Below are 24,880 nucleotides of genomic sequence, written 5' to 3'. Positions count from 1 at the left end.
TGAACTCCTGTTCCTCTCAACTACCATCTCTCAAGTTCGGGAGGATAAGCTCTACACCGGCACAAAAAACTAGAAAATAAATTTTTAAAAAAGAGTTTTTACTTATTTTCCTTTTCTTTTATTGGATATTTTATTTACATTTCAGATGTGATCCCCTTTCCCCATTCCCCCCACCCCACCCTTTATTTTCTTTCTCATGGAACAAGGAAGGTTTCACCGTGAAGCCTAGGCTGGCCTGGGTAGATTCACAGATAACCACCTTCGGCGGTTATAGGTCCGAGCCACCTCCACCTTAAAGGCCTTTACGGTCCAGGGTCTAGATAGAGCCGGAGACCTAGAGGTAGACGGAGCTCTTGACTACCATGTGTAAGTGACTGGATCCCATTTACAGCACTAGAAGTGGAACAAAGGTCCGAAGAAACCCGGAACTCCCAGCCTAAGCGACTTCCTTGGTGTTCGGCTGTGACCTCCGACATCTCTATGAATTCTTTTAGGACAGTATCACAGATCACAGAGCTGGGCGTCTGCAGTGGCTTCCCGGGGCAACAGAGAAAAGGCTGGGAGGGTTCAGCTACAGGGGGTGGGACAGCCCCGATTTGGAAGCGGCCAGCCCAGATTTGGAGGCACCACGTGGGTTAGGGAGGCGGGAGGCCAGGAGCTGCCTCTGGGCGCCAGGCCTGCTGTGGAATTTGCGCCACAGTTCCCTAGCATGCGCGGGCCTGCCAGGCAGCCCCGCAGAGGCCCAAACAAAGCTGGGAGCCAGGAGGAAGGGGGAAGGGAGGGAATTTCTGAGATCAGGCAGCCCCCTCCTGGGGCACCGAGTCCCCACCTAGGTGCAGCGCCCCTCCTCAAACACACGTGCTGCCAAGCCGTGCATTAGTCACCCCGGCACTCACACACATAAATCCGATTAGTCACACCCCGCACAAACTGGCTGCGGAACACACCCGGTCACACCCAGACAAAGACCAGAGGTCCCCAAAGAGGCCTCGTTTGTCCATCGGGGTTTGTTCCCCATTCCCTAGGGACTAGGATGGCGTTTGCGGAGGGAGCACCGCAATCTGGGAGTACACAGGCCTTTTCGAGCAGCAGATGCCCCATTACCGGACACTGTTCCCCTTAAATAACCACAGAACCCCCTGACCTCTTTCCAAACACCTCACCGGGGGCACACATGCCATAATATACACCCACCAGTGTCCTTGGCCACCCACTCTTCTGTTTCTCTAGGGGTGTGTGTGGGGGGGGAATTGGGTTGACACTGGGCTCCCTCCCCCACACCAGTTCTGGGACGGGTCTGGCAGGAAAACATTTCCCCCCAAGGTCACCGCAGCTCTAAAGCAGGCTGCCGAGGAGCTGATTTATTTGCGGTTTCTTTGCAGTAACGCTATCGCTCTGATTCCGGGGAGGGAGGGAAAAAAATAGGAAGAAGAAAGAAAAAGAAAAATGCTTGCGGTGGAGTTTAACCTTGGATGAAACTGGCAAAGCTTTGTGTTTTTTTTTCCGAGGCGCTTCGTTGGGGCCTTGAGGGACTGCTTGGCCCGGAATGTGGATCTACAGCCTCTTGCTGTTTGGCTACTACGGGGGTCAGTGCTCAAATTTCTCTGCGCCAGGCCCAAAGCCCCTCTAAAAGTGCTCTTGAGACATCGTTGGGAATCCAAGAACTCCGTAGATGAGAGAAAGGTTTCCATATCCCTGCACCCTGCATCTGACACACAGAAAAGCAACCAAGAGAGGGTAAATGCTTGCCCTCAATGCAGCTGTCCCCACCCTGAGCCTCATGCACTCACAGGGACCAGCATAATGGTCTGTTGCCTGACCCTTTGGCAAAGAAAATTCTTGTAGCATGAGACGTTATTAGCCGCAAATACAACCCCTTGGATGGTCCCTCCCCCCCCCCCCCCCCACAGTCAGGCTATGGCCACCATCGCCAGATGACCAATGCCTGCTTTCTGGGTGGTTCGGTTCTGAGAATCAAGGCGCGTGGTGGGCTCGGGAAAAGCAGACCCAAAGGAGGCGTTTCGGGGGTGTCCTTTGCAAGGAGGCGAGGGAAGCCTATGAGGTCCTGTCTCCAACTACCATGCCTGTAACCACTTTAAACAGTTCTTGGACGCTCCCTCCCCCGAAATAGATCTCTTGTAAGGGCCTGAGATTAACACGGGGTCTAGAGGTCCTCCTTCTTGGCATAAATGACGTCACAGCCGCCCCAGCCTCATCGAACTATCCTAAAAGAAGTGCCTGGGCCCAGACCCCCTACCCAGCTGCCGGTGATCTGTGAGGCCCGATACTCCCGGTGCTGGCACTGAGTGGATGAGGCAGTTCCCTCTCTTTGGCGAATGGGGAAGCTCCTGGCTTGCTTCCCTGCGTGGTCTCGGGGTCCTCAGGCCATGACCAAGGAGAGAAGAGTGCCTGGCCCTGCCTCGGGGAGGAGGGCCAGAGCGCAGATTTATGACCCTGGCCGCTCCCTGCTCACCAAAAGCATCTCGAGCCAGACAGTGGAATGTAAGACCCGACCCGGGCCAGAGGAGGAGGCCAGGGTCGGAGGCGGGGCCGAGAGGAGCAGAAATCCGAAGTGGCCCAGTGCCACCGCCCCTGGGCTGAGAGTTGCCCGCTGGGGTCCGGGGTGGCGTGCAAGTCTCTGGCACCACATCCTTGGTTTTGTTAGCGGGTTTGGGCTACCCTTGGCTGGATGAACTTCAGGATACTCAGCTGCTGATGGGCCAGCCGCAGCGAGAGACTGCGAGCGTGGTTGGGCCCGGCATGGCGTCTCCGGGTTTTAGCGGCGCCCGGGCCAGGAGCTCCGGGGCAGCCGGATTTAGGATCTACCGAAACACCCGCTTTAGACTCTACGGTGGCATCGCCGGAGGCACAAACTGGCTTCCTCTTAGGGTCCCTGTCACTTAGTCTCCATTGGAGTTCCGGAGAGTTGGTTCGGGGCAACGGGTAGAGAGGGTCACTTGGGTGTCCTCTCTTAGGAATGGAAACTAGCTTTTTTTTTTTTTTTTTTTAACACCCCCTCCCTCGTTCCCCTGATGGAGGAACAAGGGTGGAAACCTGTCCACACAGTTAACAACATCCGGATTGTGGAAGATGAGGGTTCAAGCTTTCGTGGGGCAGAAGTGAGGGGAGCGCGGGGTTCCCTGGAGCCGGACAAAGGCGCACGGCAGGGAAGGCAGCGGCACTCAAGGTTGGGCTGTCCTCTGGTTTTACAACAAAGAGCTTTGAGTTTTGTCCGTGGGGACTCGTCCAGAGAGCTTCCAGACCTGGACCAGATATCTGGAAGAATTCATCAAGAATACATCTCAGGAGTGGCCGGGGACAACCATGCCGGACCAGGCAGGCCAGCCGGGTGGGTTGTCCGGGAATTGTGTCCTGGGACCGTGGAGATCTCCCACGATCATCCCTCCAGTCAGTACAACACATGCATACACACTCACACACACACACACACACACACACACACTGCGTCAACAGAATTTTTCTGGCCACGGATCCCACCCGGTAAACAAGCGTGGGGGATGGGCCGCGGAAGATGGCGCCTGGACTCGTGGTCCCTGCGGTTGTCTCCAGCTCCGTTTCAGGAGGAATACACCGGGCTTTTGTAGTTAAGTGTGGCCCAGCCCGGCTTGGAGGTTATTTCCCCAGACTTGGAGGCTCTATGACGTGGTGGTGGTAGTATAGCCTCTGCTTCTCTAGAAATGTCCCCACGCCCCAACATGGCTCCCGACCGCTGTTAAATGTGGGGGACAGAGGGACACGGAGACGTGGGCACTGGCCTGAGCACCGCACGCTGTACTTGACAGCCAGAGACGCAGGAGGGATCCAGCCAGTGTTCCCCTTCCGGGGGCCGGGAATCCAGGTCCACCGTTCCCCAGGTCCAGAGCACCCGGTGGCCTGGGGGCCGACTGGCAGGTCGAGAGGGGACTGGGGAGCCGTACATTCCAGAGGGGAGCGGGCCATGTTCCGCCCCAACCTCAGCCCTAATGAAACTCTGGGTCGGTATGCCACGCCGACAGGGCGCACACTTGAAAAATGCAAACGCCATCGGCAAATCCGGGGCAAATTGGAATAATTTTTTATTAGCAGCTAAATGATTTATGGCACACATACCCCGCCGTCACAATTACGGCGTCTTGGAGCATCCAGGGGTGAAAATATTAAACATTTATAAAAACAGGCCTTTGTTTTTTTCCAACCCCGCAAGCCTTTTGCACACCCCCCACCCCCGACTCTCTCAAGATACATATTTTTTCTTGAGCTGTATTAAAATAAGAAAAACATTCTAGATCCCGAGAGGGATGAGGGGGTTGGGGGGCGAGCAGGGCCTGCGCTCTGAATATTGGAGGGCGTTGGGGGTGGGGGAAAGCGAGCGACTGAGGCGTGGGAGGGTTTAACTGGGAACCCACAAAGGCCTCTGGATAAGACTCAAGGGCACTAGGCGCCCCCCACCCCCTCAGCCCGTCTCTCTCTTGTTTCCAGCAGCCCTCGCAGCTTAACAGCATTTATTTTATTTCTTGCAATCAACTCCCCCCCTCCCCTAAGGCACATAGACACAATACCTCCTTTCTCTAACCCCCCTCTCTCCGTCTTTGCTCCTGGCGGTCCCCGGGCAGCACCGGTCGCCTCCGGTCGCCCCTGGCTGCCACTGAGACCCGCTCGCCCAGCTCCGAGCGCGCGGACACCGCCACTCAGTTCCCCTCGGCTCCGGCTATTTTCGTTCTTTTCTCTCCTTCTCACTCCTCCCTCCTCCCCCCACCGAGCTCCAGCTTCTAAAAGAGGGCAGCCTAGAAACCAGCGCAGAAAGCTCCAGGAAGGGCAACTTGAAACTGTTCTCAAGAGGCCGAATTTTTTTTCCCTTCAAATTTATCCTGGAATTAAATTAGACACCCCCAGCTCTCTCTCGAATCTTCCCTCTTTTTTTTTTCCTTTCTAAAACTGGAGAAAAGAAAAATAGAACGGATGAGCGCTAACTAGCTCATTAAAAAAAAACTCTCAAAAATTGCCTTAAAAATGGATTTTCTTTTAAAAAAAAATAGCAGCAGTAGGAAAACGCTGAGTCCGCAGAGCAGGGCGAAAGAGCGGGCTTCTTTTGTTTTAATTAAAACCCTATAACCACGGTTGCTCTCGAGGCAGGATCTGCAAGGCTCTGTCTCTGCCTTTCCAAGCTTCCTTTCCAGGGTAGGTAATGCCTAGCTGGGCTCGGTCTCCTGTGGGGCTTGCGGAGAGGGTGCAGGGATCCCCCACTCTTCAGGACCCGTCCCTTCTGCGAGGACAACAATCCCTGGGTCCCCAACCAGGTAGACCTGCCGCCGGCGGCTCCCGGCCACTTAACCCCGAAAGCTTTTTTTTTTTTTTTTTTTTTTTTTTTTTGCTGAAAGAGCAAAATAAAAGTACAAAGTCTGGGGGATTGCTCCCCTCCCCCCTCTGGCCGCCGTGGCCAGCCAAGCACTTTTGGGCTTGGCTTGCTTCCTCTGAGCTCAACAGATTTTTTTTTTTTTTTCCCTTTCCCGGTCTCGCCCTCCCTGGAGGGGGCGCGGCGGATGGAAGGCGAGAGAGGCCCCCAGCCAAGAGGTTTTTAATATTACACCTTAATAGGTTTCAGAAGGCCCCGTGGAGAAATGGTAATAGGACTGAAATGTCAGAACCGAGAGGGATTCAGCTCGCGTTCCGCCGATCTAATCCTTTTTTCTGCTCTGGTTTTTCTTGGGTGGGGGTGTAGGGGAAAGGAGGGGCGCCCACGCCAAAAGGGGCTTTGGGGAGGGGCGCGCGGTGCGCACTCGGCCGCAGAGCCCCACAGCCCGGGTTTCTATAGGAACCCTTTTTTATAAGATGCAACTCACCGCTGCCGACCGCCGCGGCCTGTCCAAAATATTAATCAGTAAAGCCTTCTGACACCGCGTTTCAGGGAGGGGACCCGCAGGCTGAGGCAAAAGAAAAAAAAAAGTCCTTGTCGCCTGCCTGCCCACCCCACCCGACCGCAACTGCTAGGGGGACAGGGAATGAATCGCTGCTTTATTTTAAAAGGAGAGAGAGAGAGAGAGAGAGAGAGAGAGAGAGAGAGAGAGAGAGAGAGAGAGAGAGAGAGAGAGAGAGAGAGAGAGAGAGAGAGAAAAGCAGGCCTAGTTATTTTGGCGTCTGAACCTCGCTCTTTGGAGTGGCACCCTGGAGAGGGAGCACCGGGCGCGGGCGCAATGAGCAGCCCGCCGGCTCCCGGCTCTTCCCGGCTAGCTTGTCACCTCCTCCCGAAGAAGGAAGCTGACAAGAGGCTTTGCAATGCCCGGGATTGCGGCGACAACCATCTTCCTCTATTTTGATCACTCAGCCCAGACGCAGGAGGAGGGGCTGGGATGGGGGGGGAGAAGGAGAAAGGAGGGGGGTCTGCTGGAGCTGGTGAGGGGGAGGGCTGCCTAGAAACGGCTCGGAAAAATTCTCACCACCAGTTTTGATCATTCAGCCCCGCCGTGGGGAGCCTGGAAACTGCTGGAGCCCCAAGGTCCGTAATTGGTTTTATAGGAATGGCTGAGGGCCAAGGTGTTTACATGCGCGTGATGGGCGGCTCGCAGGGCCAATGCGCTGCGGCCGGGGGCTGGCCCGAAGGGAGGGGCGGGCACCCGGGAACAATGCGTGTTTCTTCGCCTGCGAGGCTCCCCTCCCCCCCGTCCCCCCTCGGCCCCCCCTCCGCTTTTTTTTTTTTTTTTTTTTTTTTTTTAGATCCAGCGAGAGGAACTTGAAAGGGGGGTTGTGTAATGTACCTTTTCCAATCCCGGGCTGTATATGGAGATTTGGGATTCTTTAAACCGGCGCTACCTGGATTTTATTAAAAAGCGGGGAGCTCGGCGGGAGGAAAGCTGGCTTTTCCGGGGGCTGCGGGAGCGGGGCAGCGGGAGGGCGGAGGAGTTGGCGCGCCGCGCGCCCGGCCCGGGGAGCGGTTTTCTACCAAAAAAAGGAAAGGCGGGCAAAAAGTGTGAGGCGGCTGCGGGTGGCGGAGGGGAGCGGCGGCCGAGGGATGGCGGGCAGTACGGGCGCCTAGCCGCGCCAGGAACCGCGGCGGTTGCCGGAGTCGCCGTCGGAGCCTGGAGCCCGGAGCCCCGCCGCGCCAGGTACGCTCCGGGCCCCGATGCTCCCCGAACTTGTGCAGCGCACCCCTCGGGTCCGCAGAGGAGGAGGTCCCCAAAACTGTCGGGGTCCCCAGAAGGGAAGCGGAGGGCAGGGACCTGGGGGAGAGGACGCATCGCTGCGCCCTGGACTCCCACCCGAGCTCTCAGTCGGCTGCACCGCCGAGGGCGGCGGTTCCCTACTCGGTTCCCGGCAGGCGGCGGGCTAGCCCGGGGACGCCGAGACGGTTTCGATTATAGGCTGTTTTTAATTAAAAGCCGGAATTCAGCCATTTTAGCTGCATTTAAGAGGGGAAAAGTAGAGGAGGACGCAGTGGAACCCCGCAGATAGCCACGCCAGCTTCTCGGCCATGGCAAAGGCTGCTCCGTAGGGCTTCACCCCGACTTCCTTAAAGTGGGGCGCCTGGGCACTGCCTTTCTCAAAACACTGCCTTTAAAGAATATTATCTTTAAGTGTATTCGGGAAGCTCCTGGCGCCTTTGAGACAAGTATCCCGGGCTGTGACGATCCTAGATTTTTTCAAAAGTAAACGCGATTCTGGTAACCAGAGCCTGATAAGAGCGAGGGAGGGCGAGAGGAAGGGGGTGTTTGTAGCCAAAGCCACATTAAAATAAGCGTCCTTAGCAAAGTTGGGGGAAGAGGACTTTTGGGTCTGGGCGTAGGGCGGCTGGCCACCCGGGAGCCTGTGGCTGTAGCTTAGTCCCTGGCTGTTAGCGCGCCCCGGGTCTCCTGGAATCAGAGGATCTAGAGCTGCCTGGGGCTGCTGGATAGTCAGCGAGGGAAGGGTGGGCTCTCTGAGACCTCCTTCTGTCCCCCTCGGGAACAGGAAAACGACAGATCTTTTAAACAAACAGCTTTAACAGGAATTACAGGGGGGTTTACCCGATGCTGGGGAGGCGCCCCTCCGCTGGCCCTCGCTGTTAAGGTTTTTTCCTTTGTAGGTTATTTTGGGGGGTGTGGGTCGCAAAGCTAGGGCAGAAGCGAGATCTTTGGAGCCCCCTTTCTTCTCTGATGATCCCAAATCCTCCACGCCAGGCCACGTCCTCCGGGTATCGGTATTCCCAGGCCCGGGCGTTGGAAAATGAAACCAAATCTTGTTTTGAAGGAGTCTTTCCAGTTCTCGGGCGAGAATGCCACGTCTCGGGGACTCAGATTCTGCGACTCCCAATGGCCCAACGGGGGCAGCAGGAGGGGGCGGTGATCTTCCTTTAAAAATAAGCCCGCTTCGTATCTGACCTTGGTAAACAACAAAAAGCCCCAAAACCGAACACCCCATTATTATTATTTATTATTATTATTATTGTCGGCTCACAAGATCCAAAACTCGGGAGGGAAAAGAAGGGAGACGAGGGCCCCAAAAAGGTTAAACATTAAACTTTGCGAATCAGATAGTGGCATGGCGTTATGGACACATTTTGACCAACTCAAAAGCGTTCGAAGTTTTAAACCTCCGGAGCTTGTGACGCCTGAAAAATAAAGTACTCCGGGTTTGGATTTAGCTGAACGGGCGCGGTTGGTTGAGTGGCCTTCCCCAGTTACGGAGGACTTCGTAGGCAAGAGTCGGGGCTTGGACACACCAAGCCGGGGCCCGCTTGCCTGAACCAGGTCCCTGGGAACCCTGAACTACTGGAGGAAGGACCATAGGTCTTTGCATTTCGAGGAGAGGGGGCGGCTACTCTCGATTTTATTTCTGGCCACCAGCTTGGTTTGCTACTCTCCAACCCTGAAGGGCGAGGCGACTTTCTGAAACTTGTTTTCTTTCTTTTTTTTTTTCCTCTCTCCCCTCCCCTTTTTCCCCTTTCCTTTTCTGTGTCTTCCGTGGCTCATCTTCCCTCACCAAGACACCGTGTACGCCTCCTTCCTCATCTCCGCTCAGCCGCCCGGAGGGGACTCACCGCGGGCGCTTCATACGCCCCGGGCCGCGGGCCCGTGGTTGAGTGCAAGCCCCGCTGGCCGCCGCCATGCACGCCGCGGAGCGCCCGCCACCCGAGGACACTAGGACTACATCGAGGCCGAACTTTTAAGTTCCACTGAAGCAGGCCGGTGGGCCGGGTGGGGAGGCTGACTGCGGCACTCCCGCGGAGGATGGATGGCCGAGATTTCGGTCCCCAGCGGTCCGTCCACGGCCCCCCGCCGCCGCTGCTGTCCGGCCTGGCCATGGACAGCCACCGCGTGGGCGCGGCCACCGCCGGACGCTTGCCCTCTTCGGGCTTGCCAGGTCCCCCGCCGCCTGGGAAATACATGGCCGGTCTCAACCTACACCCGCACCCGGGTAAGTGTTGCGCACTGCGCTGGCATCCAAACTCCAGCTTCGATGGGAATCTTAGAGCGGGAGCCCAGGTCAAACCTAGGCGGCTGGAGCTGGCTATCTCTATCCCGTTTCACCAAGGCATGCAGGAGGCTCTCAGCTCCTAGTGCAGAGGTCGGTCTCCAGGAAGACAGACTTGTCCCTGGTGTGTACCAGGTAGTCTCAATCCTCCTGAGGCTCAAGTGTCTGCAGTCACAAACCACCTTAGGGGATCCCAGTCCGAGTGCTCTTGAGGAAGTGGAGTTTGCAAAAATAAAATAAAAAAAAAATTTAAAAATGTAGGCGCGAAAACAGCGTGCCAGCTCCACACCCCGGGAGACAGCCGCTCTCGTATGGATCTTAGATCCTTTTCTTGGCAAGCAATGGTGGGTCTTGGGTTCTGTCCCCGCGTGTAGCCGCGTCTCGGGTGGTTCCACGGCTCCAGGGGTGGGTGTGGGGGAATGAAGAAGAATAGTGACCCCAGTTTTAGGAGCCTGATCTGTGGTGAACCCTTAAGATCTTAGGGACCCTGTGTATCTGGGGAAGATATAGGTCGGTGTAACCCAGCCGCCACTCTGGCAGAGCCCGGGCTTCAGGGGGTACCCCGCGGTGGCTGAGAAGGCCCAGTTCCTTGCCGTTCCCTGGGCTGCACAGGGAAGGAGCAGAGAGACAGGCAAGGCTGAGCCAAGTCTTGGTCAGTGTGTGCCGGAAGAGAGGGAGCCTGGGACCTGCAGACCTGCCTGGTGGCGACTCCTTAAGCCGGTCTCTCCTCACTGGCTGCTCCTCGCTTGTGAGCTTGGCTTAAGGAGAACACTCCAGCTCTTCCTTTAAGAAAGAAAGAAAGAAAGAAAGAAAGAAAGAAAGAAAGAAAGAAAGAAAACCTAGTCGATTTACCCAGGAACCCGCTCGTCCTGTCCTTTGGAACAAGACTTGGACACCCTGGGGGCTCAGAGCCACCACTTCAGTATCTCCCCCTGTCCGCCAGGGTGACCACGGCTTGCCGAATTAGCCTCTGCCTTTGATATTTTTTCTCCTGGAACTTTTCTAGAATTGGGAGTCTGGGACTCAGCGGGACAAAGGGCCTTTGTGAAGCGCCTGGCGGGGGAGGGGCGAGCAGAGATCCCCGCCGGCGGGGGCGCGGGGACCCGGGTCATCTCCCCCGTTGTGTGTGTGCCCCTTGAGAACTAGAGGCGCGTCCGCTCAGGGCTTGGGGGTGGTGACAAGACGAGATTCATACAGGAATGATGCCTTGAGACCCAGGTGGGGCATCGGACCATTCCCAAGGCAGGAATTGGGGACAGCTTTGAGATACAAAGGCCGTTTGGGTCAACCCCGTTTGAGAAGGGCTTTTGGAGGTTTATGGGTATGTGCATTTGCGGACTTTTGGGGTTAGTTGGTTTAGCTGGAAGTGGCAGCAGGGGCTCCTCTTGTGGCCTGGGAATCTGACCTCAGGGTGTTCCTGGCTGGCTGAATCTCAGCTTGTCGCCTGCACCAGGTCTGCCTGGGATCTGGCCCAGGCTTGGCTGAGAGCAGCGCCGATAGCCATTCCTTGCCGCCGTGGTTCTAAAGTGCACAGCAATTTCCAGCCCTGGTTGGTGTAGCATAGTCAGACTGCCTTCCATGCCTAACCCCTCATCTAGTGGATGAGGTGACGGAGGCGTAAACTAGGAAGTCCAGCTGGAAGCAGCCTTGGAATCCTGTGTCATGCCTTCTCTACTTGGAGCTGTGCGACTTATGTACAGGGTAGCTTGAGGGCCTGGAGGAAATTGGAGGAAAGTCACTGCAGTCCCCTTGAGGGCCTGCTTACCAGAGAGGGAAGAGTGGGGGCCCTCTCAGCTCTATTACTTCCCACTGGTCCCATCTGTCTCCACCTCCAGATGGGGCAGATAGACTGGACCCCAGGTCAAGGCCCAGAGCTGAAGCCGTACTTAATCTCGTTAACCACGATACGGGACTGCACCCCATTCAAACCAGCGGAACTGGCGGGGATGGAGACTCCAGACACCCCTCCCCCACCTCGCTTTCTTTGCAGGGGGTGCAGGTGCTAGATCTTTGCACAGGGCACCACCCTGTGCTTTTTTTTCTGGCTGCCAGCCCCTTAGATCTTGCCAGCCTTATCAGACCGGTCTTTATTTGTTTACTTTTGTATAAAATGTCAGAGAAACTGAGCAATTTGTTAGGATCACTCAGCCTAGAGGGAAGAGGGTTTTTGTTACCTCTGGGTTGGTTCCCGTTGGAGGATGCGCCCATGGTTGCTGGGGTGCAGAAGCCCCATGTAAAAGTTCACTAGGCAGGGGAAGCTTGACCTGGTAACCCCGGGGGAGCAGGGCTGTTTGGTGAGAGTCCGGTGTAGGCAAAGCTTTCTACTCTGATGTGGGTTTGGCTGAGGGCTCCAGCCCCTTCTTCAGGTGAAATTAAAAATAATAATAAAAAACAAATGGGGCGTCAGTATGGAGGCTTACACCTACTCAACACTCAAGAGAGGCAGAGATAGAGGGAACAGGGGTAATTGGGGCCAGCCAGCCTATGCTACATACATAGATACTGTTCCTTGAAAATACACACACACACACACACACACACACACACAAATATACATACATGCACACCACACCACATACCACACGAACACACCATAATACATATGCACCACACATACACCTTACACCACATACACCAGTCGGATTGAAGCAGGGGTGGCGGTTTCTTTCTTTTCCCTTGTTATAAGTCCTGCTGTAGTTTGCACAGTGAATATTCACAGCTTGTCAGTGAGACTGACCAGTGGGTTTAGACTCTTAATTGCTGGAGTTGGGGGGCCTGGAACGGATCCGTCTGTCAGTTAAAGTGCTGTTAGCGAAATCTTCTACCTGGGTGCTTGTGTTCTCTGAACCCACACCCTGGACTGAATGAGGGGTGGGACTCAGGGATGTGGACACAGGAGGTGCTGTGCTTTGACCTGGCCCTTGGACAATAGGCAACCAGCCGTGGGCTCCCCACTCTGGAATCCACCCTGTCAGCCTGCTGGGATTGATTTAGAAAGATTAATCAGTTAGAACTGGCTGCTGGAGACCAGAGATGGGAAGATAAGGTTGTTTGTTTTGTTTTTTCTTCTTGAACCCTCCCTTTGGTCAGAAGGCAGAAAAGGAAAGAAGGGCATGGGGAAGATTCTAGAACCTAGAGTCTTAGGTTCTCTGGTTCTTAAAAGTGGTCGCCTCCTGCTTGTTTTATGTTTTTTAAATTACATTTTAAATGTGTGTATGTATGTGTGTGTGTGTGTGCACACCAGACTGCATCGTGTACACACTGGGCTGCAGAGGTCTGGGGACAACTTGCTGGAGTTGGTTCTCTCCTGCCCAGTGGAGGTCCTGGGATCGGACTCAGGTGTGGCCACAGGTCACTTTACCCTCTGGCTCATCTTGGCGGCGCCTTTTGGGGTTTCACTAGCCTAAGCCTGGCTTTTCCTTCTTTCAACTAATCGTTCATTTGCTTGGCAAATGACTTTCAGAAGCCTTCCTGCTTACCGGGTACCGCACTGGGCCCTGGAACTGTGGCAGAGAACCAAACAGAAGGAGGGCTTTGCGCCTCCTTGGGGCTCACTTTCTAGTGTGGGAGCCAGGCAATAAACACACAAATCACAGGGACACAGGCCATGTAGGAAATAAAACGCCCCGGGTCTGGTCTGGTCCTTGGGGTGAAGGGCCAGGTCAGAGGGCTTGACCTCAGCCATCCCCAGAGTGAACTCTTTTGTGTGTCTGAAGAGCAGAAAGTTGACAGAATGCAGAAACAGAGCTGGGTGAGGTATGGGAGGTTTGAGAGCCCTGGATCTGTAGGCCCGGTGGGAGATAGAATGTGTGGGGTGGGGCATTTCTTACTCAGTCCCTGAAGACCAGCAATGAAGTCTTGGAATTTTAAACAGCCATTTTACAAATCTGGCCTGGACTCTTAAAAAAAAAAAAAGTGTCAGTTGGTATGTAAGGCGAAGGTAGGCAGGGAGCTGTCACTGTTTTAAGAGACCACGGAAAAACTGACCATGGCTACAGGCAGTGTGTAGCCTAGATTGGGTCTTGGTTTAAGGGAAAAACTGAAATATGAGTCGTAGATCAGTTCATAGCCATGAGTCAATACAGTAGCCCCAGACACCAGTCACTGCCTAGGTTGTTTAAATGCTGTTCTTATTTTCTGGGAATAAGGACACTGAAGTACTTAGGGGCGGGGGATGCCATGGCTGCCACTGTCTGCAAGTGGAAAAAAAGAATACTTTCAATATAGGTGTCCAGGCATGTTCCCGGGAGACAGGAGGTAATGTAATGTCAGATAACAAACTAAGAGGTGTGATGAGAGCCCATGAAGGTGATGGTAGTTCCTTGTAACTATTTTGAACTTCTTTAAAATTGAAATTCTTCCAAAATAAGCGTACAAGGGGAAGTGTATGTGTGTGCACACGTGTGCAAGTGCACACGCACACAAGATGGCTCAGTGGGTAAAGGAGCTTTTCAGTAAACTGAGGACCTGAGTTTGCTCCCTGGGATCCACATGGTAGAAGGAGGTGTGTGTGTGTGTGTGAGTGAGTGTGTATGTGTGTGTGAGGGTGTGTATGGGTCTATAAGTGAGCCATCTGATTTGGTTGTGGCTGGTTAGGGATGGTCTTGAATCCTTTTGGGAGATCAGCTGCCCTCCAGGATGATGATTTTGCTTTCACCCTATGATGTGGTCTTCAGTCTAGATTCTAGACCATCTCTGCAAGCATTCCAGTCACAACTAAAGGGGCCAGGACTTTAGCTTCACTTGGTAGAATATTTACTAACCGTGTGTGAAACCCAAGGCTTGGTCCCCAGCCCTGGGTAGGGAGCATATACCTGTAACCATGGCTCTCCTTGGTGAAGATAGGTTGAGGCCAGCCTAGGATTTGTAAGATACTGTGTCAAAAACAAACAAACAAACAAACAAACAAAACCCAATAACAAAAGACAAAAGAAAAACCCACTATCTGGAGTTGAGTCTCCCCCAGGGTCTGTCTGTCTGTCTGTCTGTCTGTCTGTGTCTGCCTATTTATTTATTTATTTATTTATTTATTTATTTTTGTATTGTTGGCAGTGAAACCCAGTGCCATATGCACATGCCACTGAGTCAGATCCCCAGCCCAGGAAGGCCAGAGGTTTTTTGGCATCCCTGTTGCCCAGAGAAGCATCACATCTATCTTTGGTGGAAGTAAAAGCCATCACATACTGAGATGCTGACTCAAGACAAAAAGTAGGACTCTTGAGGTGCAGCTCAGTGGTAGAGCTTCTGCCTAGGGTCAGTTGGAGGTGTGGCTCGGTGGTAGAGCCCCTGCCTAGAATCCCCCAGTGAGGGGCTGGGGTGTGGCTCAGTGGTAGAGCCCCTGCCTAGAATCCCCCAGTGAGGGGCTGGGGTGTGGCTCAGTGGTAGAGCCCCTGCCTAGAATCCCCCAGTGAGGGGCTGGGGTGTGGCTCAGTGGTAGAGCCCCTGCCTAGAATCCCCCAGTGAGGGTCTAGGGCTCACATACCCTTTCTAATAATTTTACACATTTCTCAGGAGTTCTGAACCTGGAATCCTTTGATAAGATACTATTTTATCTGGAGGCTGGCTGTTCTAGGGCTGAGGGTTATTTATTTTTATGACTTTGTTTGTTTGTTTGTTTTTCCTGGAACTTGCTCTGTAGACTATGGTGACCTCAAACTCACAGGGATCTGCCTGTCTCTGCTTCCTGAGTGCAGGGATCAAAGGCATTCATAACCTATCACCATCTGGAATTTTCTTCGTCTTTTTTTTTTTTTTTTCTTTTCTTTTTGACACTTACTGTGCATGTGTGTGTGAATGTACTTACTTGTGTGTGTGCACGTGTGCATATGCTTGTTTATATGTGTCCCAGTGTATGTTCAAGAGGACAGTTTACGTAAATCAGTTCTCTTCTACCATCTGGGTCCAGAGGACTGAGCTTAAATCATCAGCTTGCCCTGTGACCTATCATACCTGCCTAGGCCTGAGATTAAAGTCTTGATTTTCTGCCTTTGATAAGTCTGTGAGTCTCAATTTTACCATCTACAAAGTGGACCAATTAATACAGAAAGCCTCCTTGCCTTGTGACGTTTGATGAGGCAGGCTCAGGCCAGGTGCCTGACCCAGGCCCAGCCCTCTGAAAAAGTGATTGCTGTAATTATGGACGTCATTAGCGGGTGACTCACAGTCCTTCAGGCCCATCCACACCTCTCCCAGGGCTTTGGAATTTCCTTCTAACTCTCTCTGGCTGGAGCATAGTCCTTAGCCACCAAGGAGGGGGGGCAACCTATGCTTTTATTTTTATCGTGGGACTGGTGGTGATCCACCACAGGGCCTTGTACTACCCCTGAGAAGTACCCCAGGGCCTCATTGCTTTTTATTTACCTCCCCTTTTATAATAGCCAGACTAAAATACTTTCATGTTATGTAGCTCATGTTATAGCTTTGAATACCTGATCCTCTTTCTCTCTTTTTAAAAAAGATTTATTTATTTTATGTATGTGAGCACACTGTAGCTGTCTTCAGACACACCAGAAGAGGGCATCGGATCTCATTACAGATGGTTGTGAGCCTCCATGTGGTTGCTGGGAATTGAACTCAGGACCTCTGGAAGAGGAGCAGTGCTCGTAAGCTCTGAGCCATCTCTCCAGCCCCAAATACCTGATCCTCTTGCCTCCACATCCCAAGTGCTTGGATCACAAGTATGGCTACCAGACCCACACATCCAGACTTAAAATGCTTTCATCTCAAGTTTCTGGTTTATTTGACTTTTTTAGAGTCTTCCTGTGTAATCCAACCTGGGTTGGAATTCACTAGAGCTCAGGTTTGCCTCAGACTTGTAATGGTTAGGCTTCAGTGCTGCCACAGCCGTGTGGTATGCATACACAGCAGGGTATGCTTTTAGCTCCGGCACTTGGGAGATAGAGGGATCACTATTGAATTGGAGGCTAGCCTGGACTATATACTGAGAGAGTTTCATGTTAGCGAGGGCTAAATAATGAGACCCTGTCTCAAAAAATTCAAAAATAAAACAGCAACCAAAGCAGGTCCAAGCATATAACTCATAGCCTGATGCCCTGGATTTGATTTAGTCACATTAACTGTCATGGTGGTGCTTATGTCTGTAATCCTAGTACTCAGGAGATGGGGGCTTGAGTGGCAAGGACCTCCTCCCTGGGATATATAGTGAGTTTGAGGGTAGCCTGTGGCATATAAGACTCTGTTTCAAAGAAACAAAAGAAGGCTATATGTAGTGGTCCATGCCTTTAATCCCAGCATTCAGAAGGCAGAGGCAGGTAGATCTCTGAGTTCTGGACTAGCCTGGTCTATAGAATGAGTTCCAGGGCAGCCAAGGCTATATACGCAAAGAAACCCTGTATTGAAAAACAAAAACAAAAAACCAAAAAACAAAGAACATTTAAAAAGAAAAGAAAGAACGTTAAGAAAAGAAAAAAATGTAGCAATTAAAAAATAAAACAGAGGGCTGGAGAGATGGCTGGGCATTAAGAGCTCTTGCTGTTCTTGCAGAGGATCTGGGTTCGATTCCCAGCACCTACACAGAGCTCACACCATTTTGACTCCCAGTTCCACGGCTGACTGTGTCCGGCCTCTGCAGAGACTGTAAACCTGTGACACATGCATATAGAAGCAAAATACCTACAGTGCACATATGCAATGGAAATAAAATGGGGTATGATAATAGGACACCCTGAGAGCTGTTTTTGAGGATTAAATGTTGCAAATAAAGCATTTAGCACTGTGTCTGATATGCAGTGAGAACCTCAGGAATGTTTATTATTATGCTGATTGAAGTTTTTTTAACCTCTTACCCAGTTTTATCCCCTTCTCTTGATATATATGAAATACAAGGTTTTTTTTTTGTTGTTGTTATTGTTTTTTTGTTGTTGTTGTTTTTTTTTGTTTGTTTTTTTTTTGTTTTTTGTTTGTTTTTTTTTTTTTTTTTTTTTTTTTTTTTTTTTTTTTTTTTTTTTTAGAACAGGGCTTCTCTGTGTAGCTCTGGCTGTCCTGGAACTTGCTCTGTAGACCAGGCTGGCCTCCAACTCATAGAGATTCCCTCTGCCTCTTCAGCCTTGGGATTAAAGGCATAGAGGCACGCTCCCCTGTCCCGAATACAATTTTACTTAAGCCAAGCCAATCTTTTTTTTTTTTTTTTTTTTTTTTTTTTTTTTTTCTGTGCCTTTGCAAATTTTGTGCCTAGAGTCAATGGTGTAATAAAATCAACGTATATTTTCTGGAGTTATCAGGTTTTATTTATTTGGAGTTATCAGGTTTTATTTATTTATTTATTATTTTGGTTCGCTCTGTGTTTTAGAATCTCTGCCTTCCATTCTGTGGATACAGTTTATATTTGGGAATATCTACCACCCAGGCCACCCTTGTCTTCTTGAAGATCCTGCTCTAGATTATTTCATCTTCCTTCACCTGGTTGCCAGTTACTCTGTTCCTTGGATCTGGTTCCTTCCTGTCTCCGGGGTTCTGTCCGTGTTTCTGGGGAACATGTTCAGCGGTAGTCTTCTGAGGAAAGCTGTGTAGAGGGCAGATCTGAGGCCAAGTGTGTCTGTCTGGAACATGCCTTTGTTCTGCCTGGTCATGTTAGTGGTTAGTGGTTCCAGTGTTCCTTTGCCTTCTTCTGAAGGCTGTGATGCTGTGCCTACCTCTGCCCCTGCTGGGGCTGGGGTACTAAACCAGTACTACTTAGTATTATTACCTGTTCAGCTTGTGAGTGATGGCGCACTTATTTGTATGCATGGACAGTGTCATTCATGTACAGAATGAATTGTAGCCATTTTATCTCTCAGTACCCTCTCATCTGCTGGCTGCCTTTTGAAATTTATCTTCCTCTCAGTTTCATGGCTGTTTTGTGAATGACACATTCAATGTATTATATTTTCTTTCTTTTCTTTTTTTTTTTCTTTTTTCTTTTTTCTTTTTTTTTTTATTTTTTTCTTTTTTTTTTTTTTGAGACAGTTTCTCTGTGTAGCCCTGGCTGTCCAGGAACTCACTCTGTAGACCAGGCTGGCCTTGAACTCAGAAATCCGCCTGCCTCTGCCTCCCAAGTGCTTGGGATTAAAGGCTGCTTGACTAGCGTCTCTTTCTTGAGCTTGGGTGGCAGGTCACTTCTTGGAGCATGAACAACATAACCAGTGGCCATCACTGAAGAAAACGACACACCAGCCCTCCTAACTGTTTACAGACCCTCAGAGTCTCACTCTGAAGCCCTGGAATTCACATGTAGACCAGGCTAGCTTTGAACTCACAGAGTGCTGGGGTTAAAGACATGGACTAATCACTTTGAATCTTGATCACCATATGCAAAGTGTCTGTCCTCTGTGCCCCCAACCCCTTGATTGGCATCTGTTTGAGCATCACAATAGTGACAGACAAGGCTATGGGGACCCAGGGGACGGCTTGGCCTCTTCCTAGCTGTGTGGGTTGAACATTTTGCCTAACTGACCCTCCGTTTTCTCTCTGCCAAAATGGCTGGTTAATAGTAGCTTTTCATGACTGTGTGAAGGGTAACTGCGTCTAGGTGCAGAAGCACCTAGAGTGTTGCCTGGCTCAAAGAAAGCTGGAGCTGCGATTAGGGATTTTCTCGCCATCCTGGCTGTCTGCAGATTCTGTGCAGGAGTGTCAGGGGTGGCCTCCTTTTGTGTTTGCTGTGCTGGGTGCCTGTCAATCTCAGGATTCAATCTTTCCAGTCTGAAATTGTTTTTGAGTTTCTATTTTTATTCATATTTGATCATTTCCTGTCTACCATTCTTTCTTTGTACAAGTAGTAGTGACATATCTTGAGGCCCTTGCTCCAATAAACATATTTTTTGTATCCTTTTTTTCCCCTTTCTCTTTTTTTCCCCCTGAGTTTTCCCCCTGAGACAGGGCCTTGATACATAGCTAGAACTCATGATGGTAGACCAGGCTACCCTCAGCCTCACAGAGATCCACCTGGGTCTGCCTCCTGAGTGCTTGGGTCAAAGGCCTACACCACCAGATCCTGCTTTACTGTTTGTTTTATTTTTACTTATTTATTTTTTTGGTCTCTCTCTCTCTCTCTCTCTCTCTCTCTCTGTATGTATGTATGTATGTATTTCAGAGGACAACTTTTGGGAGTAGTTCCAACTAGGTTGTCATGTTTAGCTGCAATCACCCTTACCCACTGAGCCATCTCACCAGCCCACACCTAATTATCCACAATCTTTCTAGATGTCTTCAATAGAATCTTATAACCCTTTAACCCTATACTATAGTTTTTTAAGTTGGCTGTCATTCATATATAGAGTATATATAAAGAATGTGTGTGTGTATGGTGTAATGTAGCCCAGGCTGGCCTTAACCCAATATGTGGGTGAGGACGACTTTCAACTTTTAATCTTCCCAGCTCTCTCTAGAGAGCATTGTGATTGTGGGTGTACACCACCGTAGCTGGTGCTGGGGATGGAACTTGGTCTGAACGTTAGGGTGCTAGCATAGCACCCCACCAACTGAGCCGCGCCTTCAGCCCTGTTACTGTGTTGTTACGGTCAGTATAGCATCCTGCTCTCTTGTGGCTGTGCTCCTTCCCATGACCTGGATGGCCGTGACTGTATTGTTGGTGAGTCTTCTTCTTTTTCCCCTGGGCTTTCTGTCTGCATCCTCTGGCTCACTAGTCTTTTCTTACCTTCTGTATTTTAAGAAAGAGAGGGATACTAACCAATCCAGTGCTTGGGAGGTAGAAGCGGGAAGATCAGGAAAGAATCCAAGGCTAACCTTGGGTCTGGAATAAGTTTGAGGATAGCCTGAGCTATGTGAGAATGTGTCTGTGAAGAGCCATTGGTACTTAAGCATGAGGACCCAAGTTTGGGCTCCCCCCCCCCCCAAAAAAAAAAAAAAAAAAGCAGGGCAGCACTGTGTCTGTCTCCAGTAGTTGAGTGCTTTGGGGCGTGGAGACAGGAGGATTGCTGGGGCTTGCTGGCCTCCAGTTTAGCTTCAGGTTAAGGGAGGGTTAGACATTGAGAGCTTTTATCTCTGTATAAAGGTATTTCCCTCCCTGATTTTTTTTTTTTTTTTATTTTTTTTGAGACAGCTGTTGTTATGTGGCTGTCCTTGAGGTCTACCCCCCTGCCTCAGCCTTCTCCCACCAAGTGTCTGGACCCGCAGGGCCAGCCATATCTGGTGCCTGGTTTTGATACTTTTCTTTTTGGCCTTGTGTGAGAGGACCGTAGCTGCTTAAGTGCTCCGGTTTCTGCCTGGTTTTGCCCTCCGCCTAAACCCAGCCTGGACAAGTCCCATTCTTTTAAGTTAGTTCACTAATTTAAACTGACTATTGTTACTGTTTGAGATATGGTCTCTTTGTGTCCTAGGCTTAATGTTTAGCTTCTGTAGGTGAGGCTGACCTTGGTCTTCCTCCATCTGGAACCTTACCTCAGCCTGGGGGGCAGAGCTGGGATTAGGGAAGTGGGCCCCTCCACCCCCCAGGAATTCCAGCCTTTTATATCTTCATCTCTGTCAGCAAAGGGCTTGTGGGAGACTAAATTCTTCCCTGGTGAAAACAGCTCCCCAGGTAGAGCAGACAGTTTGCTTGGCTTGCAAGATGCCTTATCCCATTGGAGCACTGCAGACAAAACAAACCCCCCCATCCAAATCAGCTGTGCTCTGAGCACCTCCCTGCCCCTTGAGTTTTAGAGATAGCAGGGCCTCTAGATTGGAGAGACCAGAAATATTCTATTTTGATTGTCTCGTCTGTTTGGTTTGACACAGGATCTCTCAGTGCACACTGGCTTCCAATTCCTTGAATCCTCTTGTCTCAGCTGTTAAGGGCAGAGCCACCACACCTGGCTAGGTTTGTTTTTGTGTGTGTGTGGGGAGGGGTTGTGTGTGTGTGTGTGCGCGTGGTTTTTTTTTTTTTTTGTTTGTTTGTTTGTTTTTTTGCTTTGTTTTGGTGCTAGGGATAGAACTCAGGGCTCCACGTATGCTGCTAAATCTGCAGTCTGCCACTGAGCCAAAGCCCAGCTCTGTTAGTATGTGTGTTTGTGTGTGGGCATGCATGTATGTGTGTGTGTGAAAGTGGGCAAGCAAGAAATTCATGTGTTTTGAGAGAGTATGTGTGAGTTTGCATGTGTGTATATGTGTGTGTGTGTGTGTGTATTTGTGTGACAGTTTTTATGTGTATGGTGTGTATGTGTAAGGGTGGGCAGGCAAGAACTTCATGCATTTGAGAGAGTATGTGTGTATGCACACACATATATGTGTGTGAGAGTTTGTGTATGTGTGTATCTATATGTGCATGTGTGTGAGAGTTTGTATGTGTGTGGTGTGTGTGTAAGAGTGGGCTAGCAAGAAATTTGTGCGTTTGAGTGAGAGAGAGCGAGTGAGCATTTTTGTGTGTGTGTGTGTGAACATGCACACACTGGAGTGCATATGGTGCACACACATTGAGGTCAGAGGACAACTTGAGGTGTGAGCATTTGCTTCTCTCCCTCCATCACATGGGTTCCAGGGATCAAACTCAGATCGTCAGGCTTGGCAGCACACCCCCTTATGTACTGAGTCATCTTGTCAACTCAGAAGGAATTTTTTTTTTTTTTTGGCTTTTCAAGACAGGGTTTCTCTGTGTAGTCCTGGCTGTCCTGGAACTCACTCTGTAGACCAGGCTGGCCTCGAACTCAGAAATCCGCCTGCCTCTGCCTCCCAAGTGCTGGGATTAAAGGTGTGCGCCATCACTGCCCGGCTGAAGGAATTCTTTAAAATAATTTATTTGTTTTTATTTTGTGTACATTGGTGATTTGCCTGCACGTCTGTCTGTGTTGAGGGTGTCAGGTCTTGACGTTACAGACCAATGGGAGCTGCCTTGTAGGTGTTGGGAATTGAACCAAGTCACTGGTCTTAACAGCCCCAGTAGAAAACATTCTTAACTCTAAAGTTGTATTGTGGCTTTAGGTGTCAAGGGTCAGCTTCTATCTCATTTCTGGTTGGTTTATGCGCATTCTGGACATTTTCCTTTGTCCACGTGGTCCCTGGAAGTCCCTCCATCACTAACTCCTCCACTCCCAAGGCTGGAGTGGTCCTTAGGGGATAAATTCTTAACAGAAGGAAGTCCCCCTGTAATTGCCTGCTGGTTGTGACCTGTCTGGAGCCCTGAGGGCCCAGGCTAAGTGGGTTTATTTGCATGTCACTGGCTAAGCTGGTCTTTACCCTGACTCTGGGAGCCTTTAGTATTCTTTTTAAATTTAAATCTTAAATTTGGGGTAAGGTGTCTGCTGGGGGCAAGACAAAGCCCCTGGTGCCTGGTTCTGTGAAGTGGAGGGCTTGTATTTGGTCAGGAGGTATCCTGCTGATCACTCGTTCTAGGAACGGTGGGGATCTCTTCTAAAAGATGCTCTGGGGGTCGAAGCATCCTAGGTAGATGGGGAGACGAGATGAGAGGGCTGGGTATAGTTTGAGGTTATTGGATTGAGCTGGAGGGGCAGGTGGAGAGGGGAGGCTAGGTTGGGATGGGCTTTATCATCCTGAGACTAGCCTTTAGGCCTTCCTCCTGGGTGTGGGTCTGGTTTTTAAAGGCTGGCTTTTGCCTCAGCTCCCTCCCTTCACCTACCTCAGCTGTCTACACTGGATCCCAGGGGAGGAGGCAGCCATAGGTCCTCAACCGCTGCACCCAGAGAGTACTTAGTGCTGAGAGTACTGCGGTTCCACACTGGCTGCCCAGCTGCTCAGTCTGTCACCTGGTGAGTGTCAGAGGGATGGAGAGCTACAGGGGCCTTCTTAGGCCCTCAATTATATTATGGGACTGGGAAGGCACAGAGAGAGGTTGGGTTGTCTAAGGTCACACAGCTAGTAAGTGAAACATCCAGAAGCCAGGCTTTAGCTGTTTGCTAGGAAGCTGGGGAGTGGGTGGGGGAGGGGGCAAGAGGGGACTTTTTTTTTAAAAATTACTAGAGTCACTTTTGTTTGTTTGTTTGTTTTGTTTTTCGAGACAGGGTTTCTCTGTGTAGCCCTGGCTGCCCTGGAACTCACTTTGTAGACCAGGCTGGCCTCGAACTCAGAAATCTGCCTGCCTCTGCCTCCCAAGTGCCGGGATTAAAGGCATGCGCCACCACCACCCGGCTTAGAGTCACTTTAAAAAAAAAATTACTTTTTATTTATTTACATGTGTGTGTGTGTGTGTGTGTGTGTATGTGTGTATGTGTGTATGTGTGTATGTGTGTGTTCCAGTTGTGCACACTGGTGGATATGTGCCAAGATGCACCCGAGGAGGTCGGAGGACAGTTTGCAGGAAGTAGTTCTTTCCTTCCACCACGTGGGTCCCTGGGATTGAACTCAGGTTGTCAGACTTGGCAGCAAGCCCTTTACCCACTGAGCCATCTCATCAGCTGACTTTCGTTTACTTAAAAATTTGTATTGCTGGGCGTGGTGGCACACACCTTTAATCCCAGCACTTGGGAGGCAGAGGCAGGCAGATTTCTGAGTTCGAGGCCAGCCTGGTCTACAGAGTTCCAGGACAGCCAGGGCTACAAAGAGAAACCCTGTCTCAAAAAACCAAAAAAAAAAAAAAAAAAAAAATTTGTATTATGTGTCTGTATGTTTGTGGGGAAGAGAGGGAGGGAGAGAGGGAAGGCGGGAGAGAGCCCGAGCTACACTTGGAGGACAGCCGTTGGGAATCAGTTCTCTCTTTTCAATGTTGGATTGTCAATGGCTTGAACTCTGGTCTTCATACTTGCTCCGCAAAGCGCTTTTACCCACTGAACCATCTCACACCCCGGAGTCGACTTTTATTAATTTACTTGCCCTGCTTTTCGTGAGAGAGTTCATGGGAATTAGTCAAAGAATAAAACATTCCAGAATTCTGTTCAGAGTAATCTTTGGTCACATGTTTGACCCCGTTTGTGCTCATTCCTGTACCCATGGTCTCCTCACAGGGAGCTGCATGTGCCCCACAGTCAGACTCCTCAGCTCTGCTTTTATTCTGATAAGTAGCCTAGGCTGACTTTGAACTTGAGATCCTTCTGCTTCAGCTTCCCAGGCGCTGGGGTAACAGGCTTGTGTTTACTCTTCTTTCCTTCTCTCCTTCCTTCCCTATTTTATTTATTTTTTTAAAAATTTATCCTCATTTTATGTGCATTGCTGTTTTTCCAGCCTGTATTTCTATGTGAGAGTGTCATATCTTGGAGTTACAGATGGTTGTGAACTGTTTTGTGAGTGTGGGGATTTGAACCCTGATCCTCTGGAAGAACAGTCAACACCGTCAACTGCTGAGCCATCTCTCCAGCCCTATTTTCTTTTCTTTTCTTTCCTTTTTTTTTTTTTTTTTTTTTTTGAGACAGGCTGGCCTTGAACTCAGAGATCTGCCTGCCTCTGCCTCCCAAGTGCTGGGATTAAAGGCGTGCGCCACCACTGCTCGGCTCCTATTTTCATTTCTAACTGCATACTTCAGTGCATTCATACTGTACAGCCAGTCTTTGCCCCTGAC

The 24,880-nt window shown here is 50.7% G+C and overlaps 1 protein-coding gene and 1 long non-coding RNA gene across 11 annotated transcripts in view; one reads left to right on the top strand and one right to left on the bottom strand.

Annotated features, from left to right (window-relative positions):
• Nucleotides 1–228: 228 nt before the first annotated feature.
• Nucleotides 229–6,635, bottom strand: LOC143438062 (uncharacterized). 3 transcript variants are annotated; one of them, XR_013107151.1, is made up of 3 exons: nt 6,142–6,635; nt 2,258–5,921; nt 229–1,708 (listed from the first exon to the last, which is right to left on the bottom strand). It is a non-coding gene; the product is annotated as an uncharacterized LOC143438062 (long non-coding RNA). The 3 variants fall into 3 exon arrangements; XR_013107152.1 differs by having other exon boundaries at nt 6,435–6,635; XR_013107150.1 differs by having other exon boundaries at nt 2,258–6,635.
• A 95-nt stretch (nt 6,636–6,730) lies between these two features.
• Nucleotides 6,731–24,880, top strand: part of Tnrc18 (trinucleotide repeat containing 18) — a 94,580-nt gene continuing 76,430 nt past the window's right edge. For 4 of the 8 annotated variants that reach the window (XM_076923560.1, XM_076923555.1, XM_076923557.1 and 1 more), the window contains exons 1-2: nt 6,734–7,100; nt 8,957–9,387. In XM_076923560.1, the coding sequence (XP_076779675.1) occupies nt 9,201–9,387 (187 nt within the window). In that variant the 5' untranslated portion in view covers nt 6,734–7,100; nt 8,957–9,200. Of the gene's footprint in view, nt 7,101–8,335; nt 8,356–8,956; nt 9,388–24,880 lie in introns of those variants that run through there. The other 4 variants (XM_076923558.1, XM_076923556.1, XM_076923561.1 and 1 more) reach the window with 3 other exon arrangements.

The sequence above is a fragment of the Arvicanthis niloticus genome, chromosome 24, assembly GCF_011762505.2.
Source record: "Arvicanthis niloticus isolate mArvNil1 chromosome 24, mArvNil1.pat.X, whole genome shotgun sequence".
NCBI lineage: Eukaryota > Metazoa > Chordata > Mammalia > Rodentia > Muridae > Arvicanthis > Arvicanthis niloticus.
The sequence above is the reverse complement of the archived record's forward strand: the minus strand, read 5'-3'. Positions and strand labels throughout refer to the sequence as shown.